This window comes from Moschus berezovskii, chromosome 26 (genome assembly GCF_049115385.1).
Source record: "Moschus berezovskii isolate FMDL1 chromosome 26, NW_MosBer_1.0, whole genome shotgun sequence".
Lineage (NCBI taxonomy): Eukaryota > Metazoa > Chordata > Mammalia > Artiodactyla > Moschidae > Moschus > Moschus berezovskii.
Window position 1 is genome coordinate 20,560,081 of NC_142485.1, and position 25,585 is coordinate 20,585,665.

General features: G+C 43.3%; 1 protein-coding gene across 2 annotated transcripts; it reads right to left on the reverse strand.

The window, feature by feature from the left end:
* Positions 1–1,000: 1,000 nt before the first annotated feature.
* CLDN23 (claudin 23) lies at positions 1,001–9,194 on the reverse strand. Of its 2 annotated transcripts, XR_016036476.1 has the most exons (3): positions 8,009–9,194; positions 7,111–7,180; positions 1,001–2,527 (listed from the first exon to the last, which is right to left on the reverse strand). XR_016036476.1 is itself a non-coding variant. In XM_088832627.1 (1 exon), the coding sequence occupies exon 1, from the start codon at positions 9,061–9,063 to the stop codon at positions 8,182–8,184; it is 882 nt and encodes a 293-aa protein (XP_088688753.1). In that variant the 5' UTR covers positions 9,064–9,194; the 3' UTR covers positions 7,367–8,181. The 2 variants fall into 2 exon arrangements, 1 of the variants encoding a protein (XP_088688753.1); XM_088832627.1 differs by lacking the exons at positions 1,001–2,527; positions 7,111–7,180 and having other exon boundaries at positions 7,367–9,194.
* Between the last annotated feature and the right edge of the window lie 16,391 nt (positions 9,195–25,585).

Sequence of the window (25,585 nt, forward strand, 5' to 3'; positions counted from 1 at the left end):
AATGCCGGGAGTGATGTCCATCACTGACTCCCGGAGTTCACTCAAACTCATGTCCGTCGAGTCAGTGATGCCATCCAGCCATCTCATCCTCTGTCATCTCCTTCTCCCACCTTCAATCTTTCCTAGCATCAGGGTCTTTTTAAATGAGTCAGTTCTTCATATCAGGTAGCCAAAACATTGGAGTTTCAGCTTCAGCATCAGTCCTTTCAATGAATATTCAGGGTTGATTTCCTTTAGGATGGACTGGTTGGATCTCCTTGCAGTCCAAGGGACTCTCAAGAGTCTTCTCCAACACCACAGTTCAAAAACATCAATTCTTTGGTGCTCAGCTTTCTTCATGGTACAACTCTCACATGCATACATGACTATTGGAAAAACCATAGCTTTGACTAGACAAACTTTTGCGGTTAAAGCAAATATACAATGTATGTTTAGTAGACTACAAGCAGGCTGTTTCAGTTAACCTAAAGTTCAGATTAAATCATATATGAGCCAGAATGACTTCCCTATACCTCAATATATGAAAATTTCTTCCATCATTTCCCCCTTTTAATTGAAAATATTTCCATAGAAAGCACTGATAATAAGTTTTTCCAGCATTGCCAGAATGCCTTAGTTGCTGCTCTGGGTCCATTCATGTTCCTTGGTGCTAGGCCTACATTTTGTTTATTTATTGGCCCAGTTACCCATGTTGGATTCTAAAACTAGACATGCGGAGGTATTGACACAAAGGGTCTTTGGACCAGAAGTCATCTCAACTAGCTCACATCTGCTAGGGAAACATGCAAACGCCACTTAGATCCCAACACTCCTTTGTGGCAATACCTCGCGTGTCTTCCTGGATCACTGCTTAATTCATACCCACATAAGGAATCAAAGGAATTAAATCTGTGATGAGACACAGGTAACAAAGCAGGAATATGGTCTAAAGTTCAACAGCAGCAACCTTGGGCAAATCACTTTATCATAAAACTGTTACCCCAGTGATAAAAAAATAGGATTAACAGAACCTATATGAGGCCATTTGGATACTGAATTAAAACACAAAAATGCTTACCCTAGTACCTGAGACTGATAACATGAGCCTAAATCATAATAAACACAACTTGACTTGGAAGATTTCTTGCTTGTATCTTTTCCACACTATTTATACTTAGTTTCTTGCAGCATGAATTTGTATAGGACACTGAGCACAAAGAGAAGTCGTAGGCTTATTACTGGGGGTGTAGTGCAGAAAACAAACTGTGCTTTGCAGTCAAGTGTAAACATTCCCAAGTACAGATGAATCTGACCTGAAGAACACTCACTGGGGGCTCACCTTCCTCAAGGCTAGGAGACACATGGCGTATCATCAGATTGCCTCTGGGGCTCAGCTGTACTTGAGAGAACCTGTCTTTGCCCCACAGTACCCTAGGCCCCTCTTATCCACAGGGTCAGTCTCACACTCTCTTGCCACCTTGCCCAAGAGCCATCCTCACTGCTAAGTCTGCCCTTGGCAAGGCTCTGCCTCTACCTGTGCCAAAGTGACTCAAAAGCATCCAGATTGAAAGCCTGCAGAGACAAGGTACAGCGGAATTATCCCTTTCTGAACGTGCTGAGGCCGCTGTCTTGGCTCCTTAGACCTTAGGCCTCCAGCAGACTCGCAGGGCTGTGTCCTGGCTGGCTCAGTCTGCTTCACAGGCTCTGTTGGAATGGTACTCTCAGCCTCCCTCCTGCTCTGCAGACCTGTTTCGTGTTTGGGCCCCAGGAACACCCCCTGTTTGCTCTTCCTGGGAAAAAGGCAGCTGGCTGCAGCTGAACTGTCACATATGCACTCTTTCCACCCTGACCACTCTTATTTATATCTTTCCTGTCTTTGGTCCTTTATGAATGTGTGCCTATTATCCCATCTGAATGTACTTTAACACATCCTACTGAGCATTCTCTATTCAAGAATTCACAAAATATCTGACTGTCCTTTTCACCAGAAAGGCTTAATTTTATGACCAAAATTTAAAACTTTACACTTAATTTCTAAACATCCCATCCCATAAATTGATTGTAATATGTCCATTACACAACCTTATCTATTTGCAGCAATGGGCATGTTATGAAGCATAAAAGACTTCTAGTGTGATCATCTCCACATTAATTTCTCAGTTCCTCTACAGCTGACAAATGGAGCAGTAAACCTGTAGAAGGAAATTCTTCATTTCATTATAGAAACTCTACTTCTATAACCTGGTAAATAGGTTTGAGTTTTCTTCTGGAAGAAAAAAAAGAGCTTTGGAAAAGTTCATGGTTTTAGGCTTTAGGCTCCAAGGGCCCTACACAAAACTTGACCTCTTGTGTCTACTGCTAGCTATTAAAGAATTAAATTAAGAATTTATACTGTTGTTCCTTGGTATCCATGAAAAATTGGTTCCAGGATCCTCATGGATGCCAAAATCCACGGATGCTCAAGGCCGATAGAGGCAGCCCTCTGTATCCACAGGTTCTGCATTGAAACTATTCCATTTGTATTTGACTGAATCCATGGATGGAAAACCTACAGATACAGAAAGTAGACAGTGCTTATTCTCTTTAGGAAACAAATTAGTGGACAATGGGCTTCCCTCAAAGCTCCGTTGGTAAAGAGTCTGCCTGCAGTGCAGGAGACCTGGGTTCGATCCCTGGGTTGGGAAGATCCCCTGGAGAAGGAAATGGCAACCCACTCTGGTATTCTGGCCTGGGGAATCCCATGGACAGAGGAGCCTGGCAGTCTACAGTCCATGGGTGCAAGAGTCAGACACGACTTAGTGACTAAACTATCACCATCATGAACAATGATGAGTGTGCTGTTCTAAGTTCCTACCATTTTAATTGTTGACAGGCTTTGGAAAATCAGAGAAACTGAGAACCAGAATATGGAGTTTGTTGCTTTCAGGCCAGTTACTAATTTTCTGTGTCAGTCAGCTTCCCCAAGTTTCACTGTTCAAATTTCACATCTTTGCTTCCAGCCTCCCCTAGTTTGTAACCTTCACTCTCAGAATATTTAGATTTGGGAAGACCTTCAGATCACATCTAATCCAGTGTTCCCAGTGATGCAGCTGAAGAAACTGAAATCCAGCAAGGGCAAGACGGAGGCTATTATTAGGGAACATATTATTACCCACATTCTAGAAAAAGGGCAGTGACTTGTTCAGTTTCCTCAGCTGAGTGGTGAGTGGCAGCGATTGGGGAGGCAGCCATGGTGGTGGGGGAGGAGTGCAAGGGCCATTTGTCCCATGGATGGCCAGGGAGTGTGGCACACTGGACGAGAATGCGGTAGAGTTGCCTTTAACTGTCTCCCCTGGTGACTCAAGCCCTCTGGTCAGCACTGTCTCCCCTCCCCCCACCCCCAAACCCCCGCCCAGCCTTGTCTACATTATCCTTTATTTGTACAAATTAAAACCTTGTTTTTCTGTGCTCAGTTCTACTTCATAAAGACTTGCTGGAGGAGGTCATTTTATTGTCTTCAGTGAAAAAAGGAGGAGAATGTGGGCAGAATTTGGGGGGAAGATGGGGTAGGAATTCTACTTAAGTTTTTACTTAAAATATTGATTGAAGGAGTTCCTGGTTGTTCAGTGGTTAGGACTCTGCACTCTCATTGCTGAGGGCCCAGGTTCAATCCCTGGGAACTAAGGTAAGGCATGGTGCGGCCAAACTTAAAAGGAAGAACTATTGATTGAGTTCCTTATGCTCCTCCATTCCCAAAGGGAGAAAGATCTCATTTGTAGTGTCTTGGGAGTAGAGGAGGCATGGGTTGTGCTGCGCTGATCTTTGTAAGCCAATCATAAAGATAAAGATTCACAAGGCTGCTCTCATGGCCCCTCCCTTGGGTTTTGGGCCAGTGGCCTTGGGCCACTAATTACTTTCCACATACATGATAAGCTGTGTATGACAACTTGAGGAAAGCACTTGGGTACAGAAAGGGCTTTTAGAGGTGACTTTTAAATTAATTTATAATTATTTGCTAACAGGCTCTGAAGAACTGTTAGTACCCACTCTACGATTACAAATATAAATAGAAGCCGTCCAGGCCCCACCTTCAATTTAGAGATGAGCTGAGAAAGTACACCAAGAAAAACACACATCTGAACATTTAAACGGTATGTTCAAAGATGACACCTTTAAGCTGATGGGGAAAAGTAGGTTAGAGTGTGTGTGGGAGACAGTGACGAGGGTGAGAGCCTAAGCCTTCGCCAAGTCGTGAATGGAATTTAAGAGCGAAGCAGAGGTAAGGAGCATGCTGAGACTCTTAAAGGTGAATTATGGGGCTTCATTTTAGGAAGGCCGGAGTGAAGACGTGAGAGGCGGTGAGATGAGTGTTGGGAGGGAGAGCCTGGTTATTAACCGTTCCTGTCACTTCAGGGATGTGATGAGGCTCTGGGCTAAAAGACCTTTCTCTGCCTGTTGCGCTGTGGGCTTGTCTCCACATGGGCAGAACAGAATGTTCTTCACCTGCTATTCATATATCAAAGTTTATATTTGACTCTGAAAACGTTCTATGCTACAGACTGAATCCAGACTGTGTTCCCTCCTTAAATAAGCTACTAGACCAGAAGAGGTCCTTGGGTTCTCTCAGTTGGTCCCCCCAATTTCGTCCTGTCCTTACCACCCCCATCTAGGGTGAAGGAAAAGTAAAGCGTGGTATTGTGATCACTATGCCAACCTGTTTTCACTAACATTACTTTACTGGGAACTCAGAGTTTGCTCTGATCACTCCAAGGGACTCTTAAGAGTCTTCTCCAGCACCCCAGTTCAAAAGCATCAATCTTTGGTGCTCAGACTTCTTTATGGTCCAATTTTCACATCGTATATGACCACTGGAAAAACTGTCTCTCTGATGCCCGATCTTTTCTCTCAGTTCTCTGCTCAAGCCCCCCTTCTTCCCAATCACCTTTCTTAAGATATTGTCTGTTTTCTCCAGGCTTTGACCCTGGTTTGTTATTCTTCATTTTCCTTGCACATCTTTCTAATGCTAGAGTATGAAATTTCTACAAAGGCCAGGCCTGGAATAAATTTGCTTTCCAAGGCAATCAAAGATGTGCTGACAGGATGACAGGTGCCCCCAAACTTACAAATGATCTAGACCATGAAAATGAGGGTGGTTGCTGAAGCATCATTGACGCACCCCTCAGAGCCTCAGCAGGGATCAACAGCCTGTGTGTCCCAAACCCCACCTCTTCTTAGTGAGGGTGGGTGTCTGGATCAGAGCCTGACTGGCAAAGGGGCAGGGCAGGAGTTGTGCTAACACAGGGTGTGCTCTACTTTCACAGATTCCTCCCTCCTCCAGGCAGAGCTTGAGTAATCTTGGAAAGACTTCACCCATTAAATGGGGACACATACTCATTAGGGTTATTAAAAGCGAATCCTCACAACAAAGTCCACATAGTCAAAGCTATGGTTTTTCCAGTGGTGATATACGGATGTGAAAATTGGACCATAAAGAAGTCTGAGCACCAAAGATTGATGCTTTTGAACAGGGGTGCTGGAGAAGACTCTTGAGAGTCCCTTGGACTGCAAGGACATCAAACCAGTCCATCCTAAAGGAATTCAACCCTGGACATTCACTGGAAGGACTGATGCTGAAACTGAAGTTCCGATACTTTGGCCACCTGATGTGAAGAGCCAGCTCATTGGAAAAGACCCTGATGCTAGGAAAGACTGAGGGTAAGAGGAGAAGGGGACGACAGAGGATGAGTTGGTTGGATGGCATCACCGACTCAATGGACGTGGGTTTGAGCAAACTCCGGGAGACAGTGAAGGACGGGGAAGCCTGGCAGGCTGCAGTCCATGGGGTCTCAAAGAGTTGGATAGGACTAAGCGACTGAACAACAACACAGCAATGTAAAGCAACTATACTTCAATTTTTAAAAAAGAGTCTAATTAAGAAAAAAGTGAGTCGTGACGGTGTGTCAGAGGTGTGAAGGGCTTGAGGCCAGGAGGCAGTACTATTTCACGTTAGAGTCTCACTGTGGTGGAGCTCCTTGGTTTGGTGGATATTAGGTTTAGGGAAAGGACTTGTCCACGATGGCAAGCCCTGTGGCTCCAGCCTCCTCCAGCATCTTGAGTCTCAAGTCTATTGTCATTTTTTTACTGCTCTAACCCAGCATAACTCTCAGGTCAAACCCAAATCCTGCCCCGATGCAGGGAGGCTCTTTCCATGCTGTCTTGAATATATATTTTTTTAATAGTAAAAAGAAGTTTGGTTTTCTTAAAGACAGTTTTCGTTTTATTCCTGTGGATGAAGCAAAAGTGGAGTTCTAACTCAGCAGCAAATCTTAATCACAAAGAAGTGTTTTGGATATAAGCCAGAGGAGAGTGACCAGGCAGGGAAAAGTAAAATCATACTAAGTACTAGTATTGATTGTTTTTACCAAGGCTTCTCTAGAAACACTGGAATTATGATGCAGGCAAGAGTCAGACTCGGTACTTGCCAGAAACTCAATATCTTTATGTTGTCTGCCTGGTCATGACTTCTCAGATGCCCAGTTACTAACTTTTGAGCTGTCAGCTGAGAAAAGTAGGGTTGCCATTTCTCTAGTCTGACTTGATTCCCTAAATCAAGTCCCCAGACTCATCTAGGCAATAGCTCTCAAAGATCTGATTACATGCCACCAGCTGGGATTGAAATTTGAGTGAGGTACAGTCCCAAGGAAAGCCATGCAGCCCCAAGGGGGGCCTGTGAAACAGCAGCATTGGTATCTCCTGGGAGCTAGTTAGGAAATCAGTTTCAGGCCTCACTGCAGACCCACTGAATCAGAATTTGCATTTGAAAAAGATCCCCGTGATATACCCGCACACTCAAGCCTGGTTGCAAAAAGAAACAGGTGACTCCAGTACAACATGGCAAAGAAAATGAATCTGCGTTATCCCTTCCCCTGCTGACACTCTGCATGTGCTGCTGAGTTAGTTCTATTAGAGCTGTGTTGTCAGTGTTTACTGAGCTGAATGCTCCTACCTCTGAATTGGCTACCATTCAGTTCAGTTCAAGACAGCCCTTCAATCAACCCCTTGGAATTGGAGCCGGCCCTACTGGAGATTTAGTCCCGCTCGTCATACACATAGCTGCAGCACTGTTACAGGAGAAAAAATTTCTGGTCTCACCTCACATGGAAACTGGTGCTTCTAGTTTTTTCAACAATAGACTTGACTTTGCACAGAAAACAGCATGAACCTGAAAATAAAGCAATCAAAGACTGAAGGAGCCCATTGGCTACTTTTAGTAATCTTACGCTAAGAGGTGCAAAGATCTGAGTGCTAGATTTCAGAAATCTAGCACTGTGTAGGCAGCCAGGAAATTGTTAGTAATGAAAGCTTAACCTTCCAAAGGTTGTGCTGGAGACAGAAATGCTTCTGTGAGTATAGTGAAACTCTTGCGCTCAACTTTTATTTATAAATAAGAGATATATACACACGTACATTAGCCTAATGTGATTAACAGGTTCTATTTTGTTCCAAATATTTAATATATAGCTCTTTATGGCCAGTGTGAGGTAGCCAAGAAATAGAACAATACAGCATTAGTCCCTTCATTCTCCTTCTGATGTCTAGAAGAGAAACTCTGGAGTGAGTGATAAAAGGATAAATCCTCTTTATACCTGAAGAGATGTAAATATGAGTTAATCGGGTTACTTCGTTCCATAAGAGTCACTAAAGCTGCTGGTATTTGCATGGCTCTACGTTTATTGTTAAGAGCCTCCTTCAAATATAACCAGAAACATACTAGTCTCTTGAGAGTTTGCATGAAAATGAATTATACAGTGGGGAAAAATTAATAATTATACTGATCCAAGGTTCATAGGCATTTCAGAATATTGTTGTTTCAAGGTGTTAAATCGGTTCTGAGCCTCCATTTGCTTATTTTGACATTACTATCAACAGGATGCAAAGTCATTCTTTCTTCTACTTCAGCTAAAAGTATGAAATGCCTGTTGCTCCAGAAGAGGGCCTTGATTCCTCTGGGGAGGAACACTAAACTCTTTAAAAAGAAAATCAAACCCACCCTGAACCAAGAGTCCAAGGAATGCAGTTTGGCCACAGGAAAGGAAGATGGCCCTCCAAACCAGTTACAGGAATGTGTCCCAGGGTCCGACTCCGAGCCAGGTGTTTTCAGCGGAAAAGGAAGGCTGGATCCTGGTGAGACAGGGCTGGGCCAGAGCAGGCTCGGGGTGCAGCCTACACGTCCGAGTCGCAGGGCAGCGCGCTGCCGCAGGGCCGAGTGCTGCGAGAAGACCCGCCGGGTTCGGAGTTTGGAGCCTTCTCCCCGTCGAGCACGTCCACCGGATTGCTGTAGGCCTTGGGTGGGGGCCGGGGCATCGGGAAGCCGGCCTTGCGCTGGCTGGCGGCGCCGAGCTGATCAGGCTGCGGCCGGTGCTGGCCATCACTGTAGTACTTGATGGCCGGCGTGAGTGCGGGCTCCGGCCCGTCGATGTACACGGTGCTGATGCTGCTGCGGCGCGCGCTGCTGGGGGGCGCCTTGAGGCAGCTGTCACAGCGCTCAGCGCACCAGGGCGCGAAGCTGAGCGCCAGCGAGAAGCCGCCCAGCAGCAGCAGGCAGCTGCCCAGGTAGCCCAGCACCAGGCTGTAGCCGACCTGCACTGTGACCGGGCTGGGCTGGGCCGGCAGGACGGTGCGATCCGCCAAGAAGTGGTTGTACCAGGAGACTGGGATGAGGCTCAAGAGGCCCGCGGAGAAGAGCACGACGCCGGAGAGGCCGGCCAGCGCGAAGTGGGGCTCGTCCCTCCAGCAGCGCACGCCGAGCGTCGCCAGCAGCAGCCCCAGGCCCGTGACGGCCAGCGACGTGACCGTCAGTCCCCGCGCCACGCGCACCGGCTCGGCGGCGAAGTAGCCGAGGTCGTCCCGCTGGCCGCACTGGCGCTCGCGACTGCTCTGCTCGCGGCACATGTCCCACAGCCCCTGGTACAGCACCAGGTCCAGCGGCTGGTCGAGGAAGCCCTTCAGCAGCCTCCAGCCGGGCGTCAGCGTGCTGGTCAGCGTGAGTAGCAGCCCACAGGGCGCGAACACCATGCCCAGCGTCATCACCACCGGCGTCCGCATCCTGGGCGGCGCACCTGCCGCAGGCCGGCGATCTCCAGCCCTCGCGCCCCCAGAGAGCGCTCCGGGCTCCGGCTCCCTGAAGTCCGCACGCTCGCCGCCGCCGCCCGCACTCGGTTCTCCTCCGGCCGCTCTTTGTCTCCAGCGCAGGACTGTCCGCTCTCGGCCCCGCGTCCGTAGTTTGCTCCGAGCGTCCCAGCCGCTCCGCCCTGCCGCCCGCCCGGCCGTCTGATCGAAACCACTTCGAGGGCGAGTCTGATCGAAACCGCAGCCGGAGGTGTGGACGCCGCAGCAGCCGCGGCCCAACCCGTGCGGGTGGGAGGGGCGCGAGGGCCGGGAGTGGCGAGCAGGAAACGGCTGGGGCGCCTCTGGGCCGAACCGAGCAAAGGTCGCCCCGCCCCTGCCCCTGCGCCGGGCCGGCGGCCGCGGGCGGGGAAGGAAAGGGGCGGCGCCACGCGGACAGCCGGGCTCACCCGGCCCGGCGCTGAGCAGGTTCCTGCTTCTCGGCGGCTAAAGCTTTTCTCCGGTCCCTGACGGTCGACCGTGCACCTGTAGCCTGTCTTCCCTCCACTCCCCGCAAGAGAGATCCCCCGAAGTTTTGCGCTGTTAGCTTGCAGCCACTCGTGGCCAAATGGATGGAACCTCCCGGGGTGCGCGGGGCAGGTGTGCATCGAGGGCCCACTCGGTCGAGCAGTGTGTCCCAGAGTGTTGCACTTGTGTATTTTGTTTCATTTGCTTAAAAAACATATACTCCGGATTAACCTTGATGGAAAAGAATCCAAGCGAGTGTTTCTGGGATGAAGAGTTGATGAAGATTTTACTTTCTTTTTTTAGTCTCTTGAAAGATTTTGAAATTGACCAAAAAAAAAAAGAGAGAGAGAGACAGGTGTGTGTGTCCTGCCTAGCACAGGTTTTTTGGTTTGTCTTATTCTATAGACAAAGAGGCTTCCCTGGTGGTTCAGAGGGTAAAGCGTCTGCCTACAATGTGGGAGTCATGGGTTCGATCCCTGGGTCAGAAAGATTCCATGGAGAAGGAAATGACAACCCACTCCACTACTCTTGCCTGAAAAATCCCATGGATGGAGAAGCCTGGTAAGCTATAGTCCATGGGGTTGCAAAGAATTGGACACGACTGACCGACTTCACTTTCACTTAACTCTATAGGGTCCTGAGACTTTAACTGCCTTTGAGCTGTTTGCTGCTGCTGCTGCTAAGTCACTTCAGTCGTGTCCGACTCTGTGCAACCCCATAGACGGAAGCCCACCAGGCTCCCCCGTCCCTGGGATTCTCCAGGCAAGAACACTGGAGTGGGTTGCCATTTCCTTCTCCAGTGTGTGAAAGTGAAAAGTGAAAGTGAAGTCGCTCAGTCGTGTCTGACCCATAGCGACCCCACGGACTGCAGCCTATCAGGCTCCTCCATCCATGGGATTTTCTAGGCAAGAGTACTGGAGTGGCTTGCCATTGCCTTCTCCGTTTGAGCTGTTTACAACTCTGTAAATTGCAGAAAACCTGTAGTGTCGCAGGTGATTTTTGTCCATAGTAGTGCAAATTAGTTTGTCAGTAGAATGTTAATGATTATTACCCACTGGATGTAGACCTGTTTGGCATTGATTTGTAAATTCACTCTAGCAGGCCAGCTTGCCTATATATATGTGTGCTCCTTGCACTGGCCTTCCAATCGGTTGTAACATCATACTGGTTTCCTTAATAAGTTAAATAAAATCTTTGACATTCATTTTATATTTGTGTGAGAATCATGATTTTACATTTTCCTAAAAATTACCCTTTAACAATGTTTTCCTCATTTTCTGTATTTCTTACAATAAAAGTGTGTTAACATTTACAACTGACTAAAATTATTTCTAAAAAAGCAAAATTAAGCACTGGTTTGAAGTAACTTTGAACATTCTAGGAATGGACAATACCAAGGATGGGTCCTTTGTTTTTTTGAAAATTTTTAAATTCAAAAAATTGTGGTAAGATACACATAAACATGGATTTACCATCTTAACCATTTTAAGCGTACAATTCATTGGAATCAAGTATACTTATATTATTCTACCATTCCCATCAGCCATCTCCTGAATTTTTTCATTTCTCCAAACTGAAACTATTCATATGTCATTAACTCCCCAATCCAACCAATAAATTACCAACAACCAACCCTCCTACCCCTAGCCTGGGGCAACTGCCATTTTACTTTCTGTCTTGATGAGTTTGAATCCTCTAGATATTTCATGCAAGTGGGATCATGCAGTATTTATGACTGGCTTATTTCTCTTAGCATAATGGTTTCATGGTTCACTCATGTTCGTAAGCATGCGTCAGAATTCCTTTCCTTTTTAAGGCTGAATAATAGTCCACTGCAGGTATGGACCACATTTTGTTCAACCATTCAGCCAGTGATACACACTTTGGTTGCTTCCACTGTTTGGCTCCTGCAAACGATCCTGTTATGAATAGGATATAGTAATATCTCTTAGAATCCCTGCTTTCAGTTCTCCAGAAGTGGAATTGCTGGATCATATGGTAACTCTATTTTCAATTCTTTTGAAGAAATACTTCACTGTTTTCCATAGTAGCTGCATCATTTTACATTCCCACCAACTGTACACAAGGGTTACAATTTCTCCAACTACCCCCCCACCTCCTCACAGCCCAACTCAGGAAGACTGGATTTCTCATTTTTTTTTTTTTTCTGGCGTGTTGAGCTCCCTTTTGCCTCTAGACCTGGGTATATGTGCTTTTCTTTTCCTAGAGTCCTGCCTGTCACTTCCCAAATCCAGTGCCTCTCTCAGATCTTTGCTTAAATGCCGTTTTCTCTGGGAGAGCTTCTCTGTTCCGCGGATTAATTCTTCCTATTGGACTTCCAAACACACCCTCTTCTATTGTAACATTTGTCACAATTCTTTATTACTTGAATCATCTAGTTGTCCTGGGCAAGGATTAATTCTTTGAGGGCAGGGGTATTGTTGTCTGGTTCCACCATAAAATCTGTCTTGATGGCCTGGCTCGAAGCAGTCACTCAACAAACCCACTTTCCCTCTTTCCCCGCTGAGTCCTTTCACATAGTATCCACACAATTCTCTTACAGACGGCTGCCTGGTCTAAACAAACTGTTCATGCATGTTAGTAAAGTTGTTTATTATTTTAATTTTTTTTTCCAGCATAGAAAACAATGAGATTTAGGGTAACTCCAATATTTATGCCAAAAATAGAGTGTAGCCCTGTGTGGGTGACTTTCTATAGTAATAAAAGATGATTGCATTAAGCGCAGCATCTGATTCTAGACCTGGGCTCTTTGTTCCCAGTGCCTCTGAGTTCATCGCAAGGCTGAGTGAAAAACAAAGCATGAATCACTGTGCGGCAAGGATGAATTATTTCTGAGATTAGTACCTGCTGTGTAAGATGATACTCAGGCCCTAGAATAGCTTTCTTTTCTGCAAAGAGGCCTATGGTAAGACAGGAATCTGTTTACAGTGCCCTGTGGACAGAGTAGCCTGGTGGGCTACAGTCCATGGGGTCAAAAAAGAGTCAGACACAATTAGCAACTAAATAGCAACAACAAAGATTCCCAGATAAATAGGGGGCTCCCAGAGACTGATTCTAAAAGGACCAATGTTCGTCCCCGGTTAGCCTACACAGGCTGGGTCTCGTTGCAAATTTGGGGAGCAAAGATCAGTATGCCATTATGAGGTATCCTCAGAGTTCCTTTATCAGGTCTTTATATTTCACTGTGTCCACATATTAAGACCCTGTTAATATGTTAGTCTTCCAATGGCAAATCCAGTTCAGTAGGTCACAGAATAAAAATTAAACTATGAAAAAAAAATTACACTCTGATCATTCTCTAGTTTTAAATAGCGCCTGAAGTGAACGAAGACCACTCATGTGGCATTAGTTTTCCTTGACGACCTCTAGCCTGACAACCGGTTTCAAGCTTTGTGTGCAAAATATAGTAGAGAATAGATAACCTTGGACATCCAATTTAAAGTAGCCCCCCAGTTAGCCCAGTATCATATCACCCTAGTTTATTTTCTATATAGAACTTATCACTACCAAATATTTCCTTATCAATTGCGTATTGATTTATTTATATTCTTTTTCTACCATTGCATTGTTAAGTTACAAATAAGTGCTTGGTACCCTGCTAGCTATATCTCAGCACCTGGAATGGTACCTAGCTCATAGGAGGTACTCAATAAATATTCTTAGTTAAATAAGTGAAATAAATTTTGTAAAATCCTACCCAGTAAAAGGAAGATACAGCACATATCATTTTTAAAAATCATAGCAAAATACACAGAACATGAAATGTATCATCTTACTTAAGTGTACAGTTCAGTAATGTTAAGGGCATTCACATTGCTGAATCTTCAGAAAACTTTTCATCGTGCAAGACTGAAATTCTCTACCTATCAAACAACTCTCCAGTCCTCCCAGCCCCTGACAACCATCATTCTACTTTGTGTCTCTGACTCTGAGTACTGTATCCAAGTTATAGAAGTGGAATTACACAATATTTATCCTTTAGTAACCAACATTTCTTTTAGCACAATGTCCTTAAGTTTCATTCATACTGTAGCATATATCAGAATTTTCTTCCTTTTTAAGGTTTAGTAATATTCTACTGTATGTATAGACCAAATTTTGCTTATTCACTTATTAATCAATGGACATGGGCTGTTTCCACCTTTTGTCTATTGTGAATAATGATGCTGATAGTAAATCAATGTATTTATTATTTATTTTATTCAGCATATGGTATCATCTTTCTGCAGTGGAAGAATGGCGTCTTAACCGCTGCAGCACCAGGGAAGTCCCTAAAATGTTTTCATTACATCAACTAAACCAACAAATTGTTGCAAAATTTCCACCAGTGACATGAAGTATAATTGATGGTTAACCTTATTTTAAAGACTGAAGTATAGTTGATTTATAATGCGTGTTCATTTCAGGTGTACAATAAAGTGATTCAGAACCACTGAACTGCCAGGGAAATCCCCAGTAAATAAATTTAAATTTATTCTATATCATTTCTGTGTGGTCATTGATCATCTAAAGTAAGCATCTACTTGCCATTCCTCTTTTACATATAAGAAGGTATCACAGGATATTATAACACTTAAAAAGGAAAAAAAAAGTCTGCTTAAGTTTTATCTTCTAGAGGCTTCTAATCCTTTTTGGTCTAGCATGAAGGCTGCCTCCTTTACAAAGTTGTGGATGTGTGGTGGGGTTAGGGCTGGTCCCAGGAATCAACAGCTGTGCCTACATAGCCTGCTTCCCTTCAACTCTGTCCATTTCTATCTACTGTAGGGCAAAAAGATTTACCACACCATGGACTAGGTTCACGAGCTCAATATTTCATATTATGAAAATCTGATTACTTTGTCATAGTACACAGACAAACATTTGAAAATTTTAGACATATTACAATAAAGACGATAATCAAAATTCATCTTTACATTATTCTCAGAATGTTTTTTCCCCTTAATGGTTAAAGCAGATGTACAATGTATGCTTAATAGACCACAAACAGGTTGTTTTGGTTATGCTGAAGTTCAAATTAAATCATGTATAAACCAGAATGACTTCCCCATACCTCAACATGTGAAAATTTCTTCCACCACTTTCCCGTCTAAACTGCAAATCTCTCCATAGAAAGCATTGATAATCAGTACATTTTTCTAGCATTGCCAGAGTGACTCAGTTGCCTGCTCGGGGTCCATTCATGTCCCTTGGTGCTAGGCCTATTTTTTATTTATACCCTGGCCTAGTTATCCACATTGGGGGAAAACTAATCAGACATGACAAACAAGTACAGAGGTATTCTGATGAAAAAATTTTATAGCTTATACTTTTGATCACTTATACTCAATTGTCACATAAGAATGGTACATATGGTTTAACAGTAAACTTAAAGCCAGCAGTAACACACATCATGAGTAGTTATACCCTGTGACAACTCCCCTAGACAATGTTTTCCATCCTAAACGTTGGGATCAAAAATATGGTTTGAAGCAAAACAATCACTTTCCACTAGAATTCTTTAAATTTCTTATCCATTAGAATTCTTTTATGCTTTCCATATAATTTATCATATCAAATAATCCTAGTTATCTTAATGGTTCTTTTGAGATGCCTAGGGCTGCAGTCCATGGGGTCGCGAAGAGTCGGACACGACTGAGCGACTTCACTTTCACTTTTCACTTTCATGCCTTGTAGAAGGAGGTGGCAACCCACTCCAGAGTTCTTGCCTGGAGAATTGCAGGGACGGGGAAGCCTGGTGGGCTGCCGTCTCTGGGGTCGCTCAGAGTCGGACACGACTGAAGTGACGTAGCAGCAGCAGCAGCAGCAGGGGCCCTTTGGAATACTCAGAGAAAGAAACTTACAATCTTACAAAAGCAGCTAAGTATTCCCCATCCAGAAACAAGCAGCTCTAGGACAAAATTATCATCATTTTTCCTCACAAAAATATCTCCATTCTTTGTATCTTCTCTCACCAACAACAGATATCCTACTTGCTTTACAGACTGAAATGCTTTCCTTGTCATTTTTAGTAGCTTTAATTACATATGACAATTTTTAACATTTAAAAGCCTTAACAAAACCAAGAAACAAGTAATTAAACTGTTATACCAGCATTTACTGACTGGCAAACTTAGAACATATTCCATAACCTCTAAAAACTTGCATTTTTTTCTCATAGCGTAATTTCTCTTTAATGTGAAACAAGATGTGTGTTTAATAATCTCAAACATCTTTTGAAATTCTACTATTTAACTCAAACCTAAAGTCCCAGGCAAAGTGGGATTATCTGTATTTCAAGGACATGATAAGAGTTAACGTCAAGCTTTCTCCTAGGCTTATTTTTGCTCTCTTAGGGTCAGAATCCTGAAAACAGTATTTTATCAAGCTAGCTTTCTCTAACTGCATATACAAAAAGAACCAGTGTTGGAATTTCAAAAGAGTTTCATCTTAAACAATTTCTTCTCTGGAGTTTCAAGAATACTGTTATCATACATTGTTTACAAAATCTTTCTATTTCTTTAATTGTAATTTCATAGCTAAAGCTTTTCTAATAAATTGAACCTGAACTTCCCATTTTACAAAAGACAACAAAGATACTGATCACACAAATGGAATACATGTTCACACACCAGAAGATAGAACCATCACAAATCTGCCAAGTGAATAACCAATTTTGAGTCCCAAACAGACACCTCCTCCACAAAAATGGCCATCCACATCAGACATACACCAGAACCAACTGGCCAAAATGACCAATAATAACACTTTGTGCTCACAAACAATCATCAACAATAGACACCCATCAGAACCAACTGGCAAAATGCTCAAATGACATTCAGTGCTCACAAACAGTTCTCAATGGTAGACACCCATCAGAACCAACTGTAAAATGCTCAAAAAGCACCTTATGCTCAAAAGAGAAGTTTGCCCAAGTGCATACAGATGGACTTACTTGGGTGTGGAGCTTGTCACTTCGTCCAGGTGCATGTTTCCATTCCACCAAGGAAATGTGTATGTTTGCAGCCGGTGCCAAGCAGAGGAGACTGCTCTGAATCCTATGGTATCCCCCAAAGCCCGCTGTCAGGGCCAGTGGGCCTTGAGCAGTGAGTTCCTTGCAGCCATCCTGGCCATCATGGCCCTGTTCTGATAGGGGAAAATGCTGGGAGCCCAATATCATGAGAGCACAGCCTCACATTGAGCGCCAAAGTCTATTAGCGAAAGTGGGTCCTGCTGCTCTCCACTTAAAAGCCAATAAAGAGCCAAGATTGATGGAAAGGAAAGTTTGCTTTATTTTGCAGGCCAGCAACCTGGTTGGAGGGGCAAACTCCTGTCCAAAAGTGGACTTCCCTTACCTCACCCTGCCACCCACAGTCAGTCAAGAAGAGATTTATAGACAGAGGAGAGAGGCTACATGCAGAAACAGCACAGTCATCTTGAAATTGGCTATGTGGTCATCTGAGCAGTTTCATTTTGATTGTTTTAAGTACAGCTAATCTTTAGTTTCTGGAGAAGGCAATGGCAAGCCACTCCAGTACTCTTGCCTAGAGAATCCCATGGATGGAGGAGCCTGGTGGGCTGCAGTCCGTGGGGTCGCTAAGGGTCGGACACGACTGAGCGACTTCACTTTCACTTTTCACTTTCACACATTGGAGAAGGAAATGGCAACCCACTCCAGTGTTCTTGCCTGGAGAATCCCAGGGACGGGGGAAGCCTGGTGGGCTTCCGTCTATGGGGTTGCACAGAGTCGGACACGACTGAAGTGACTTAGCAGCAATCTTTAGTTTCAGGGTTGGTTTATTCCCATTTCTCTGAGGCCATTCCCATTTTTCTGAATTACGGCAGCTTATGACATGGCTGCAGTCTGGTTATCATGAGGTTAACTTCTTCAGCCTGGTAGGGGTTTCAATATCTACAAAACAGCTCAAAAGACATAGCTTAGGATATGATCTATAGCCCTTGGAGAGGAACTAAAGGTTCTTGAATTTACTTAACGATTAAACTATTATTATTTGGTCTCATTTGTTTTCCTCTATTTCTGCATTTTCTCATTTCTCTGATTAAATTTATTATTTGGCTAAAGTTTTCTACAGGCAAAAGGTAGGTTGAAGACATGAGGCAAAGGATCATAGGGGCCTGCTCTATTTCATTAGGACAATTCTTTCTGTTTTTGTGGCAGAAAAGAGGTTAATATTTCATATCTCTCTGGCAAATCAATAAGAACACAATATTACAATGAAAAATGGGCAAAGAAAATGCACAATCACAGAAGAGAATAAATATCTAATAAGCACATTCAAAGTGATCAACTAAATGACCCTTTTATTCACATAAATGCAAAATAAAATGTGCATGAACTATTTTTTCTCCTTTTAAATTTGACACAGTCCCACATGCCACAGGTAGAAAGATCCCACATACTGAAACTTTTAAAAAAAAAAAAAAGGACCGCAACTAAGACCCCAAGCAGCCAAATAAAAACATTAAATAAATAAACAAATTTGACAAATTAAGGGAAAAAGATGCTATCAGTTTTGGTTAGATTTGGAAAAGTCACTAGAGGAAATAGGGTATTATATTTCACAAATAACACTGCAGTTTGTTTTGAAAGCCTTAATTATGTGCCTTCTCTTTGATTTTTCAATTAGCCTTTCAGGTATTTTTCTCCAAGGAAATAAACAGTATGTGGAAATGTTTAGCTATAAGATAGTCACTGTAGTGCCCTTTATAATAAGCAGATTACAAAATAGTACTGTAGCATGAAGCCAATTAGGTTAAAAAGAAAGTTTGTGCATAGAAAAATACTAGAAGAAGATATACCAAAATGTTAGCTGTATTTGGAGTGATAGATTTCACAACCAATCTTCATTTTCTTTGAACTTTTATACATTTCAAATTTTTCTTATTCTAGGTTTTTAAAAGCATTTATTTATTTTAATTGGAAGATAATTACTTTATAATATTGTGATGGTTTTTGTGACACATCTGTATCAGTCAGCCATGGGTATACATGTTTTCCCTCCATCCTAAACCCTCCTGCTGCTGCTGCTGAGTCACTTCAGTTGTGTCCGACTCTGTGAGACCCCCCAGACGGAAGCCCACCAGGCTCCCCCGTCCCTGGGATTCTCCAGGCAAGAACACTGGAGTGGGCTGCCATTTCCTTCTCCAATGCGTGAAAGTGAAAAGTGAAAGTGAAGTCGCTCAGTCGTGTCCGACCCCTAGCGACCCCATGGACTGCAGCCTACCAGGCTCCTCCATCCATGGTATTTTCTAGGCAAGAGTACTGGAGTGGCTTGCCATTGCCTTCTCCGAAACCCTCCTACCACTAGGCTTTTTAAATTTGAAAAAGATGACTTTTAAAAATTCATGGCCAACTAAGTTTCACAATTTCTCTAACTTTGAAGTCCAGTCCCATATTATGACACAAATTTTTCTTCCATAATTGTGAGGGCACAGTCTTTTATGGCTATAATTAGGCCATATGTGAAAAATAGGAGAGAACAGAGTTCTGTCACATCGTCATCCACAGAAATGTACACACAATGAACAATATGAACATACACCAGAAAGAAAATTGGGTGGTATTTTTCCAAGTATTTTTCATATTTACACATGATATAGAAACCCTCTGAAGTGAAAGTCGCTCAGTTGTGTCTGACTGTGGCCCCATGGACTGTAGGCTTTCCAGGCCCCTCTGTCCATGGAATTCTCCAGACAAAAATACTGGAGTGGGTAGCCATTTCCTCCTCCAGAGGATCTTCCCAACCCAGGGATCTAAACCAGGTCTCCTGCATTGTGGGTGGATTCTTTACTGTCTGAGCCACCAGGGAAGTCCAGAAATACTCTTTATCCAGCACCAAACAGCAAGGGCAAAATTCAGCATATAAATCAGTCATGAGCCTCACAATTCACATTTGGCATTGACTCTGAACTTCAAGATTACATCAATATTTGGGAAATATGTTGTGGACTGGAAAGCAGAGAAGCCATACATCCAATTTTCTCATTTTTGCATTATTTCTTTCTTTGGAAGGTCATTTTTATTAATGTCATTCATAATAACGGTAAGTACAGTATACGACTGAGCGACTTCACTTTCACTTTCACACATTGGAGAAGGAAATGGCAACCCACTCCAGTGTTCTTGCCTGGAGAATCCCAGGGATGGGGGAGCCTGGTGGGCTTCCGTCTATGGGGTCACACAGAGTCGGACACGACTGAAGTGACTTAGCAGCAGCAGCAGCAGCAACAGTATATTTAAAAGTAGTAAGAAACGTATTTTCCCTTTTTCTTCCTGGAACTCTGAATAGAGTTTCCTTTGGTTGCTAAGCAGATAGGACAACCCTATGAATTACCCAATGTTATGTTTATCATGCTATGTGAATTCTAAACACATGCAAGGAATGCATTGAATCTAATAGCACAGGCAAAGACCATACACTGCTAGCCCATAAACTTAAGTTAGAAAGTTTAGATTAAAGGGGAAATTTTAGCTTAAAGATACCAGATAGAATTATAGCGGCTGTATGGGGAACTTTTGCTACACCCCATAAGATCTAATTATATTTGGATGAAGTAAAAGTGAATAAATTTAGCAGCAGTTGTTTTGACTGAAAGGTCTTCCAGACTTGGAAATGAAAAAATGGGCATAAAAGCTGTCTCCCTCCTGATTGGAGGACCAAATAACCCCTTTGCCTGGACATTAGCAGAACATATTTGTTCTCTGACAGGTAGAAAACAGTAGAATTGCGCTGGAGAATTCTTTGTCCTGTTTCGTTGCTGTGCACAGCTATGTTTCACATCAGCAGACAGAAATGGGGTGAATTTCACTGAAATAACTAAAATATGGGAGATAAAGGAGTAATATCCATCTCTAACATCTAGATGACTATTGCAACATGCAGAAGTGTATTTAACTCACTTTACGGTTGGCATGAGATTTGTTTAGTAGCTAGAAAGCAAAAGTTAAAAAATAGAGACCTTTCTAAGCATAAGCTTTTGAGAAGGACCATTTTCTTCTTGGTTCAGCATTCCTTTCCACCTCAATCTTGTAGAAGCACTTCAGAACAGAACCTGTTAAACTTGCAAAACTTGTCAGTGTGAAGCTTGATGCCATCAGTCAGGCATTTTATCAGTTTTTCAGTTCACCTGAATCAACAACAACCATAATGTTTACAACCAGACAGGCATACTTCATTTCCTGATCCAGTTATGGGTAAGAAAGACCTGGACAAAGCCTAGCAATGGAGAAATGGGCAAACCCATTATGGTATGTGCAAATCAGCTAACCTTGGGGCTGGAAGGAGAGACCATAGACTTTAAACCCCTTATTTCCCTGATGTGAATTCAGAGGTGCAGAGAGGAGAGGTGACTTCAGAATGATGGAGTGAAGGCCACTGGCACAAGGTTTGACAGAGCAGCCCTTCCGTGTCAACTGGTTCTGCCATGTGTTGCTTACTGCTGGGCCAAGTTGAGCTCTCAGAAGCTGACCTTTTCTCTTCAGGTCAAAATGGAGCAGTTAGTTTCTACTCAACAGGATTTGTATAAGGATGAATGAAATAATCTTTTTAAAACAGGCACTTAAAATGGCATTTTTATTACCATTGACAACACAATTAATATGTATTTGAATGATATCAGCTTAAACCTCATTATACTCTTTACCTAGTATTTCTAAAATTTATAACAAAAATGGGAATCTAGACGTCTCAAGAGCATAGTGGAGAGTAGTGTATTCATATGGGTGATGTGGTAGTGACTTGAAATAAAAGGCAATATTTTGGTCCATTTAGTTTTCTGTGGCTATAGGATATAAGATAAAGAGGCAACCTTTGAGGTGGTGGCGTTAGAACAAGTGTATCCAGGCTGCAAACCAGTAAGAGCGTGGACCATTTACAGTAACCTGAACCCTAAGTTAGTATTCCTTTTGCCTTTAGACCAAGGTATTCATTCTGTAGGTCTTCTCTGGTGGCTCAGCGGTGAACAATCTGCCTGCCAATGCAGGAGACTTGAGTTCAGTCCCTGGGTAGGGAAGATCCCCTGAAGAAGGAAATGGCAACACACTCCAGTATTCTTGCCTGGAGAATCCCATGGACAGAGGAGCCTGGTGGGCTACAGTCCTTGGAGTCGAAAAAAGCTGGACACTATTTAGCGACTAAACAACAACAATTCATTCTGTAAGTCAAATTCAAGTGCTGAAAACCTATACACTTTTAAAATTGAGTTGGTTTGCAAAAGGAGTTTTACGAAAATCTTAGAAGTTGATTCTGGCCAATTTCTTTTTGACTCTCCCATGTGGCTTGTGGGATCTTAGTTCCCCAACCAGATTGAACCCTGGGACACCACAGTGAAAGGACCAAGTCCTAGCTGTTGGATGGCCAAGAAATTTCCAGTTCTGGCCATTACAAAAGTCTAAAGCTAATTGAAACTATTTTTTTCAGTCATTGAAAATGTAATGGGGCATTTCTGAAAGTAGAATGTTCATATATAATTGGACAACGTGAATGCAAAATTCCAAATTGGAACAACACAATTCAAATATAAATTCCAGATTGGAATAATACTTTGTTAAGGGGATACAAAAAACAACCAGTATAATGAAGATGACAGAATTGAAAGAAAGTGAACACACTGGAGTTGGACTCTCTAAGAAATGTAGAACGATGGTCAGTCAATAGATACTCTCTTCTATTATCAGATCCCAGCCACATGGTACTTACGGTTTTGCTTTGAATATGTTTTAAATTTCGTGGATAATTGATTTCATTAGAGTACAGTTCATGAACAGTTCTGGTCATGATGTTACTGGGCTGCTAGCCAAGTTATTTGGTTGCTCACCTCTAAATAACAGATTCAATTAATTGAAAGATGCACGCTTCCATCTTTTGCCTGGGGGACACCTGCTGGTCCCATGGGGAGGAGGCTGGCTTTGGAGGATTAGTCAGCCGGAAGACTCCCAGGAGAAGTAATAACCTAATTCAGAAGCGCTGAATTGTTAGTCACATCACTTGTGAAAAGTTACTTATTGTAAGGGCAATAAAACCTAACTCTTAGAGGCGAGAGTGCTTGTCCATAAAAGGCTGGGCAAAGAGGAAGTTTCTCGAGAGAAACCTATAAGGTAGATACTATTTTGAACTGCATGATACAGCAAATGAAGAGAGAGGGCATTGGTAAGAAATGACATACTGGTGACAGGTTTAGCTAGTTTAAAATCTATTTGCAAGAGATGAGATTATTTTGATTAAAGTGAATTATGACCAATCCTCACTACACAGCATGATCTCTCAAAGACTGAGGGTACTGAATCAGTTGGCTTTCGTTGCATTAAAAATGATATCAAAATTTCATGGTTTGAAACAATGCTTTTTCATTATTTCTTTTGATTCTATGGCTTGGCTGGGAGATGCTTCTGTAGGTCTTGTCTGGGCTTAGTCACATGGCTGGGGCCTGGGATCTGCTGGAACAGCTAGGTCCCCTTGTACAGCACTTTCTCTGTTCTCAGAGTCATCCTCCAGAAGACTGCCTGGGGCTGTTTCACGTGTGACTTCAGGGTTCTAGCAGCAACAGAGGGCAAGCCTAACTCACAGGCCCTCGGCACACCTCTGCTCACATTTGCTAAGTCACATGAACGAGCTCAGAGTAAGTAGGGAAGGGGTCTTCCGGGGTCTGCATAAAAAGTGATGAGAGCAAATCCAGGCCATTAATGCCACCATCTACCACAGGTATGTTCAACCATCTCTGAATAGGAAATGTTGACAACCAGAGAGTAGAATTCAGCTAGATCAGTGCTGTCTGAAACAGATACATGCCATTAGGTATTTATATAAATGGGGCTTCCCTGATAGCTCAGTTGGTAAAGAATCCACCTGCAATGCAGGAGACCCCAGTTCGATTCCTGGGTCTGGAAGATCTGCTGGAGAAGGGATAGGCTACCCATTCCAGTGTTCTTGGGCTTCCTTGGTGGCTCAGACAGTAAAGAATCCATCTGCAATGAGGGAGACCTGGGTTTGATCCCTGGGTTGGGAAGATCCCCTGGAGGAGGGGATGACAACCCACGCCAGTATTCTTGCTTGGAGACACTCCATGGACAGAGGAGCCTGGCGGGCAATAGTCGCTGGGGTTGCCAAGAGTCAGACACGACTGAGTGACTAAGCACATATATATAAATATATCCATACCAAGTGCTTCACGGCTTCCTGTGGCTGGTTACTGTTGCACTGCTGAGCACAGATGGAGATGTTGACAGATGAAGCGGGAAGCGGGAGAAGGGGGATTGTAAGACGGGGACTGATGGGCTGTCTGTATGCAGGGCAATCGTCTCCCTCCCAGCCATGCTCACAACCTGGAGGTGACGGGTGGGAGGTGGGGGAGCAAGGCTCTGTGTAAGAATGAAAGCCCATAATGTAATCCATCATGTTAATAACTTAGAAGAAAACAAATAACCACACTAAAAGATTCTTTTTGATAAAACTCAATACGAATTACTGATTAAATCAACATCAACAACAACAAGAACCCTAGAGAAATAAGAGAGAGAGAATTCTTTCAGTGGTAAAGAATACCTAAATCACTGGCCGACATTGTAAGTGGTGAAATGGCAGGCACGTTCCTGGTAAGTTCAGAACTAGTTTACAACAATAACCTGGAAGGCTAACCAATGAAACTGGATAAGAACCTAAGCTGAAGAGTAGAAACATTGGAAGGAAGAAGCAAAATGGGGTGGGGGGGAGGTGGAAAGGTTCATTCGTAACAGCAACAACACAATTAATTTAGTAGGATTTCTATGATGTGGAGGATTAAAAATGACTGCAAATTCTTTGCCACTTTGTCCATGAATAGGTAAAGTCTAAGTAATTTCCCTCCCACATTGGCTGGGCTTGCCATGGTCAATGAGACCACCATGCATAAGTAAACAGAGGCTTATGTAATGGAAGTTGTCCAAGTAAGTAAGCTAGTCGGGCGGGTGGATGGAGGAAGCTTGGAGGCAAACCAAGGTATCCAGTGCGCAGCTAGAACCGAGGCCCCCTGACAAGTGAGTTCATCTCGGACCTTTCTTCTCAGCTAGCTGAATGCAGTTGGAGGAGTGAGCCCAGATAAGACCAGAGGAAAAGACACTCACCAAACTCTAGAGAAATAATAAATAATGAACCATCGAGTCTTACAGTAGTTTGTTAGGCAGAATATTTAACTGATAAAGAACACTGCCTTTGTATCCTACAGTTGTAATTATTTTAGAAACCATTGAATTGCATTTCCTTATAACAAAAGGATACTGGAAACTAGGATTAGAGAGTTTCAACAAGGAATGACATTGGCAGGCTTGGTCCAGAAATCTGGTTTCCATCAGTGTATTAATTTATCCATTTTCTCACCAGGCATTCATTGAGTGCTCATACTGAGCCTGGTGCTAGTAACAGAAAGATCAAACCGGATCTGTTTAGAGGGCACGACAGAATTATAAATGAACAGTCACGATTCAGAGACAGATACTGAAAGAAAGGAATGTGTGAAGTGCTATTTCCGGGGAACCCAGGGTCAGGGTGGGAAGGTCACAGAAGTGGCGTTCGCACTGGGTCGTAAAGGATTAGTAAGATGTTGTGAGTCAGAGAGGGTTGGGAAAGGACAGTCCAGGCAGAGACAGAGGAACTGAGAGCCAAGAAACGTCTAAGTGAAGCCTGGTCTGGGAAATCGTGAGCACTCTGCAGCCTAGTTACAGGAGGCCTTGATCTGGTTTGCCCTTTGCCCATTGTGGACCTAGTTCTTCCAATCCATTTGTGATTGCCTTCCCCCAGAGAATCCTAATCGCAGCTGACTCTTCACCAACCCTTTTGCAAAAAGTTCCTGTAAAACTTTAAAAAGCGTCTGTAAACTTAAAAGGTCATGTCTTACAATATTTTGCTAGAGGGTTCAGAATTTATACTTTGCCTCCTCTCTGCTGTTCAGCTTTTCATGTGACATACGTTTCACTGCTGATTAATTTTATTCTAATAGATAGGTG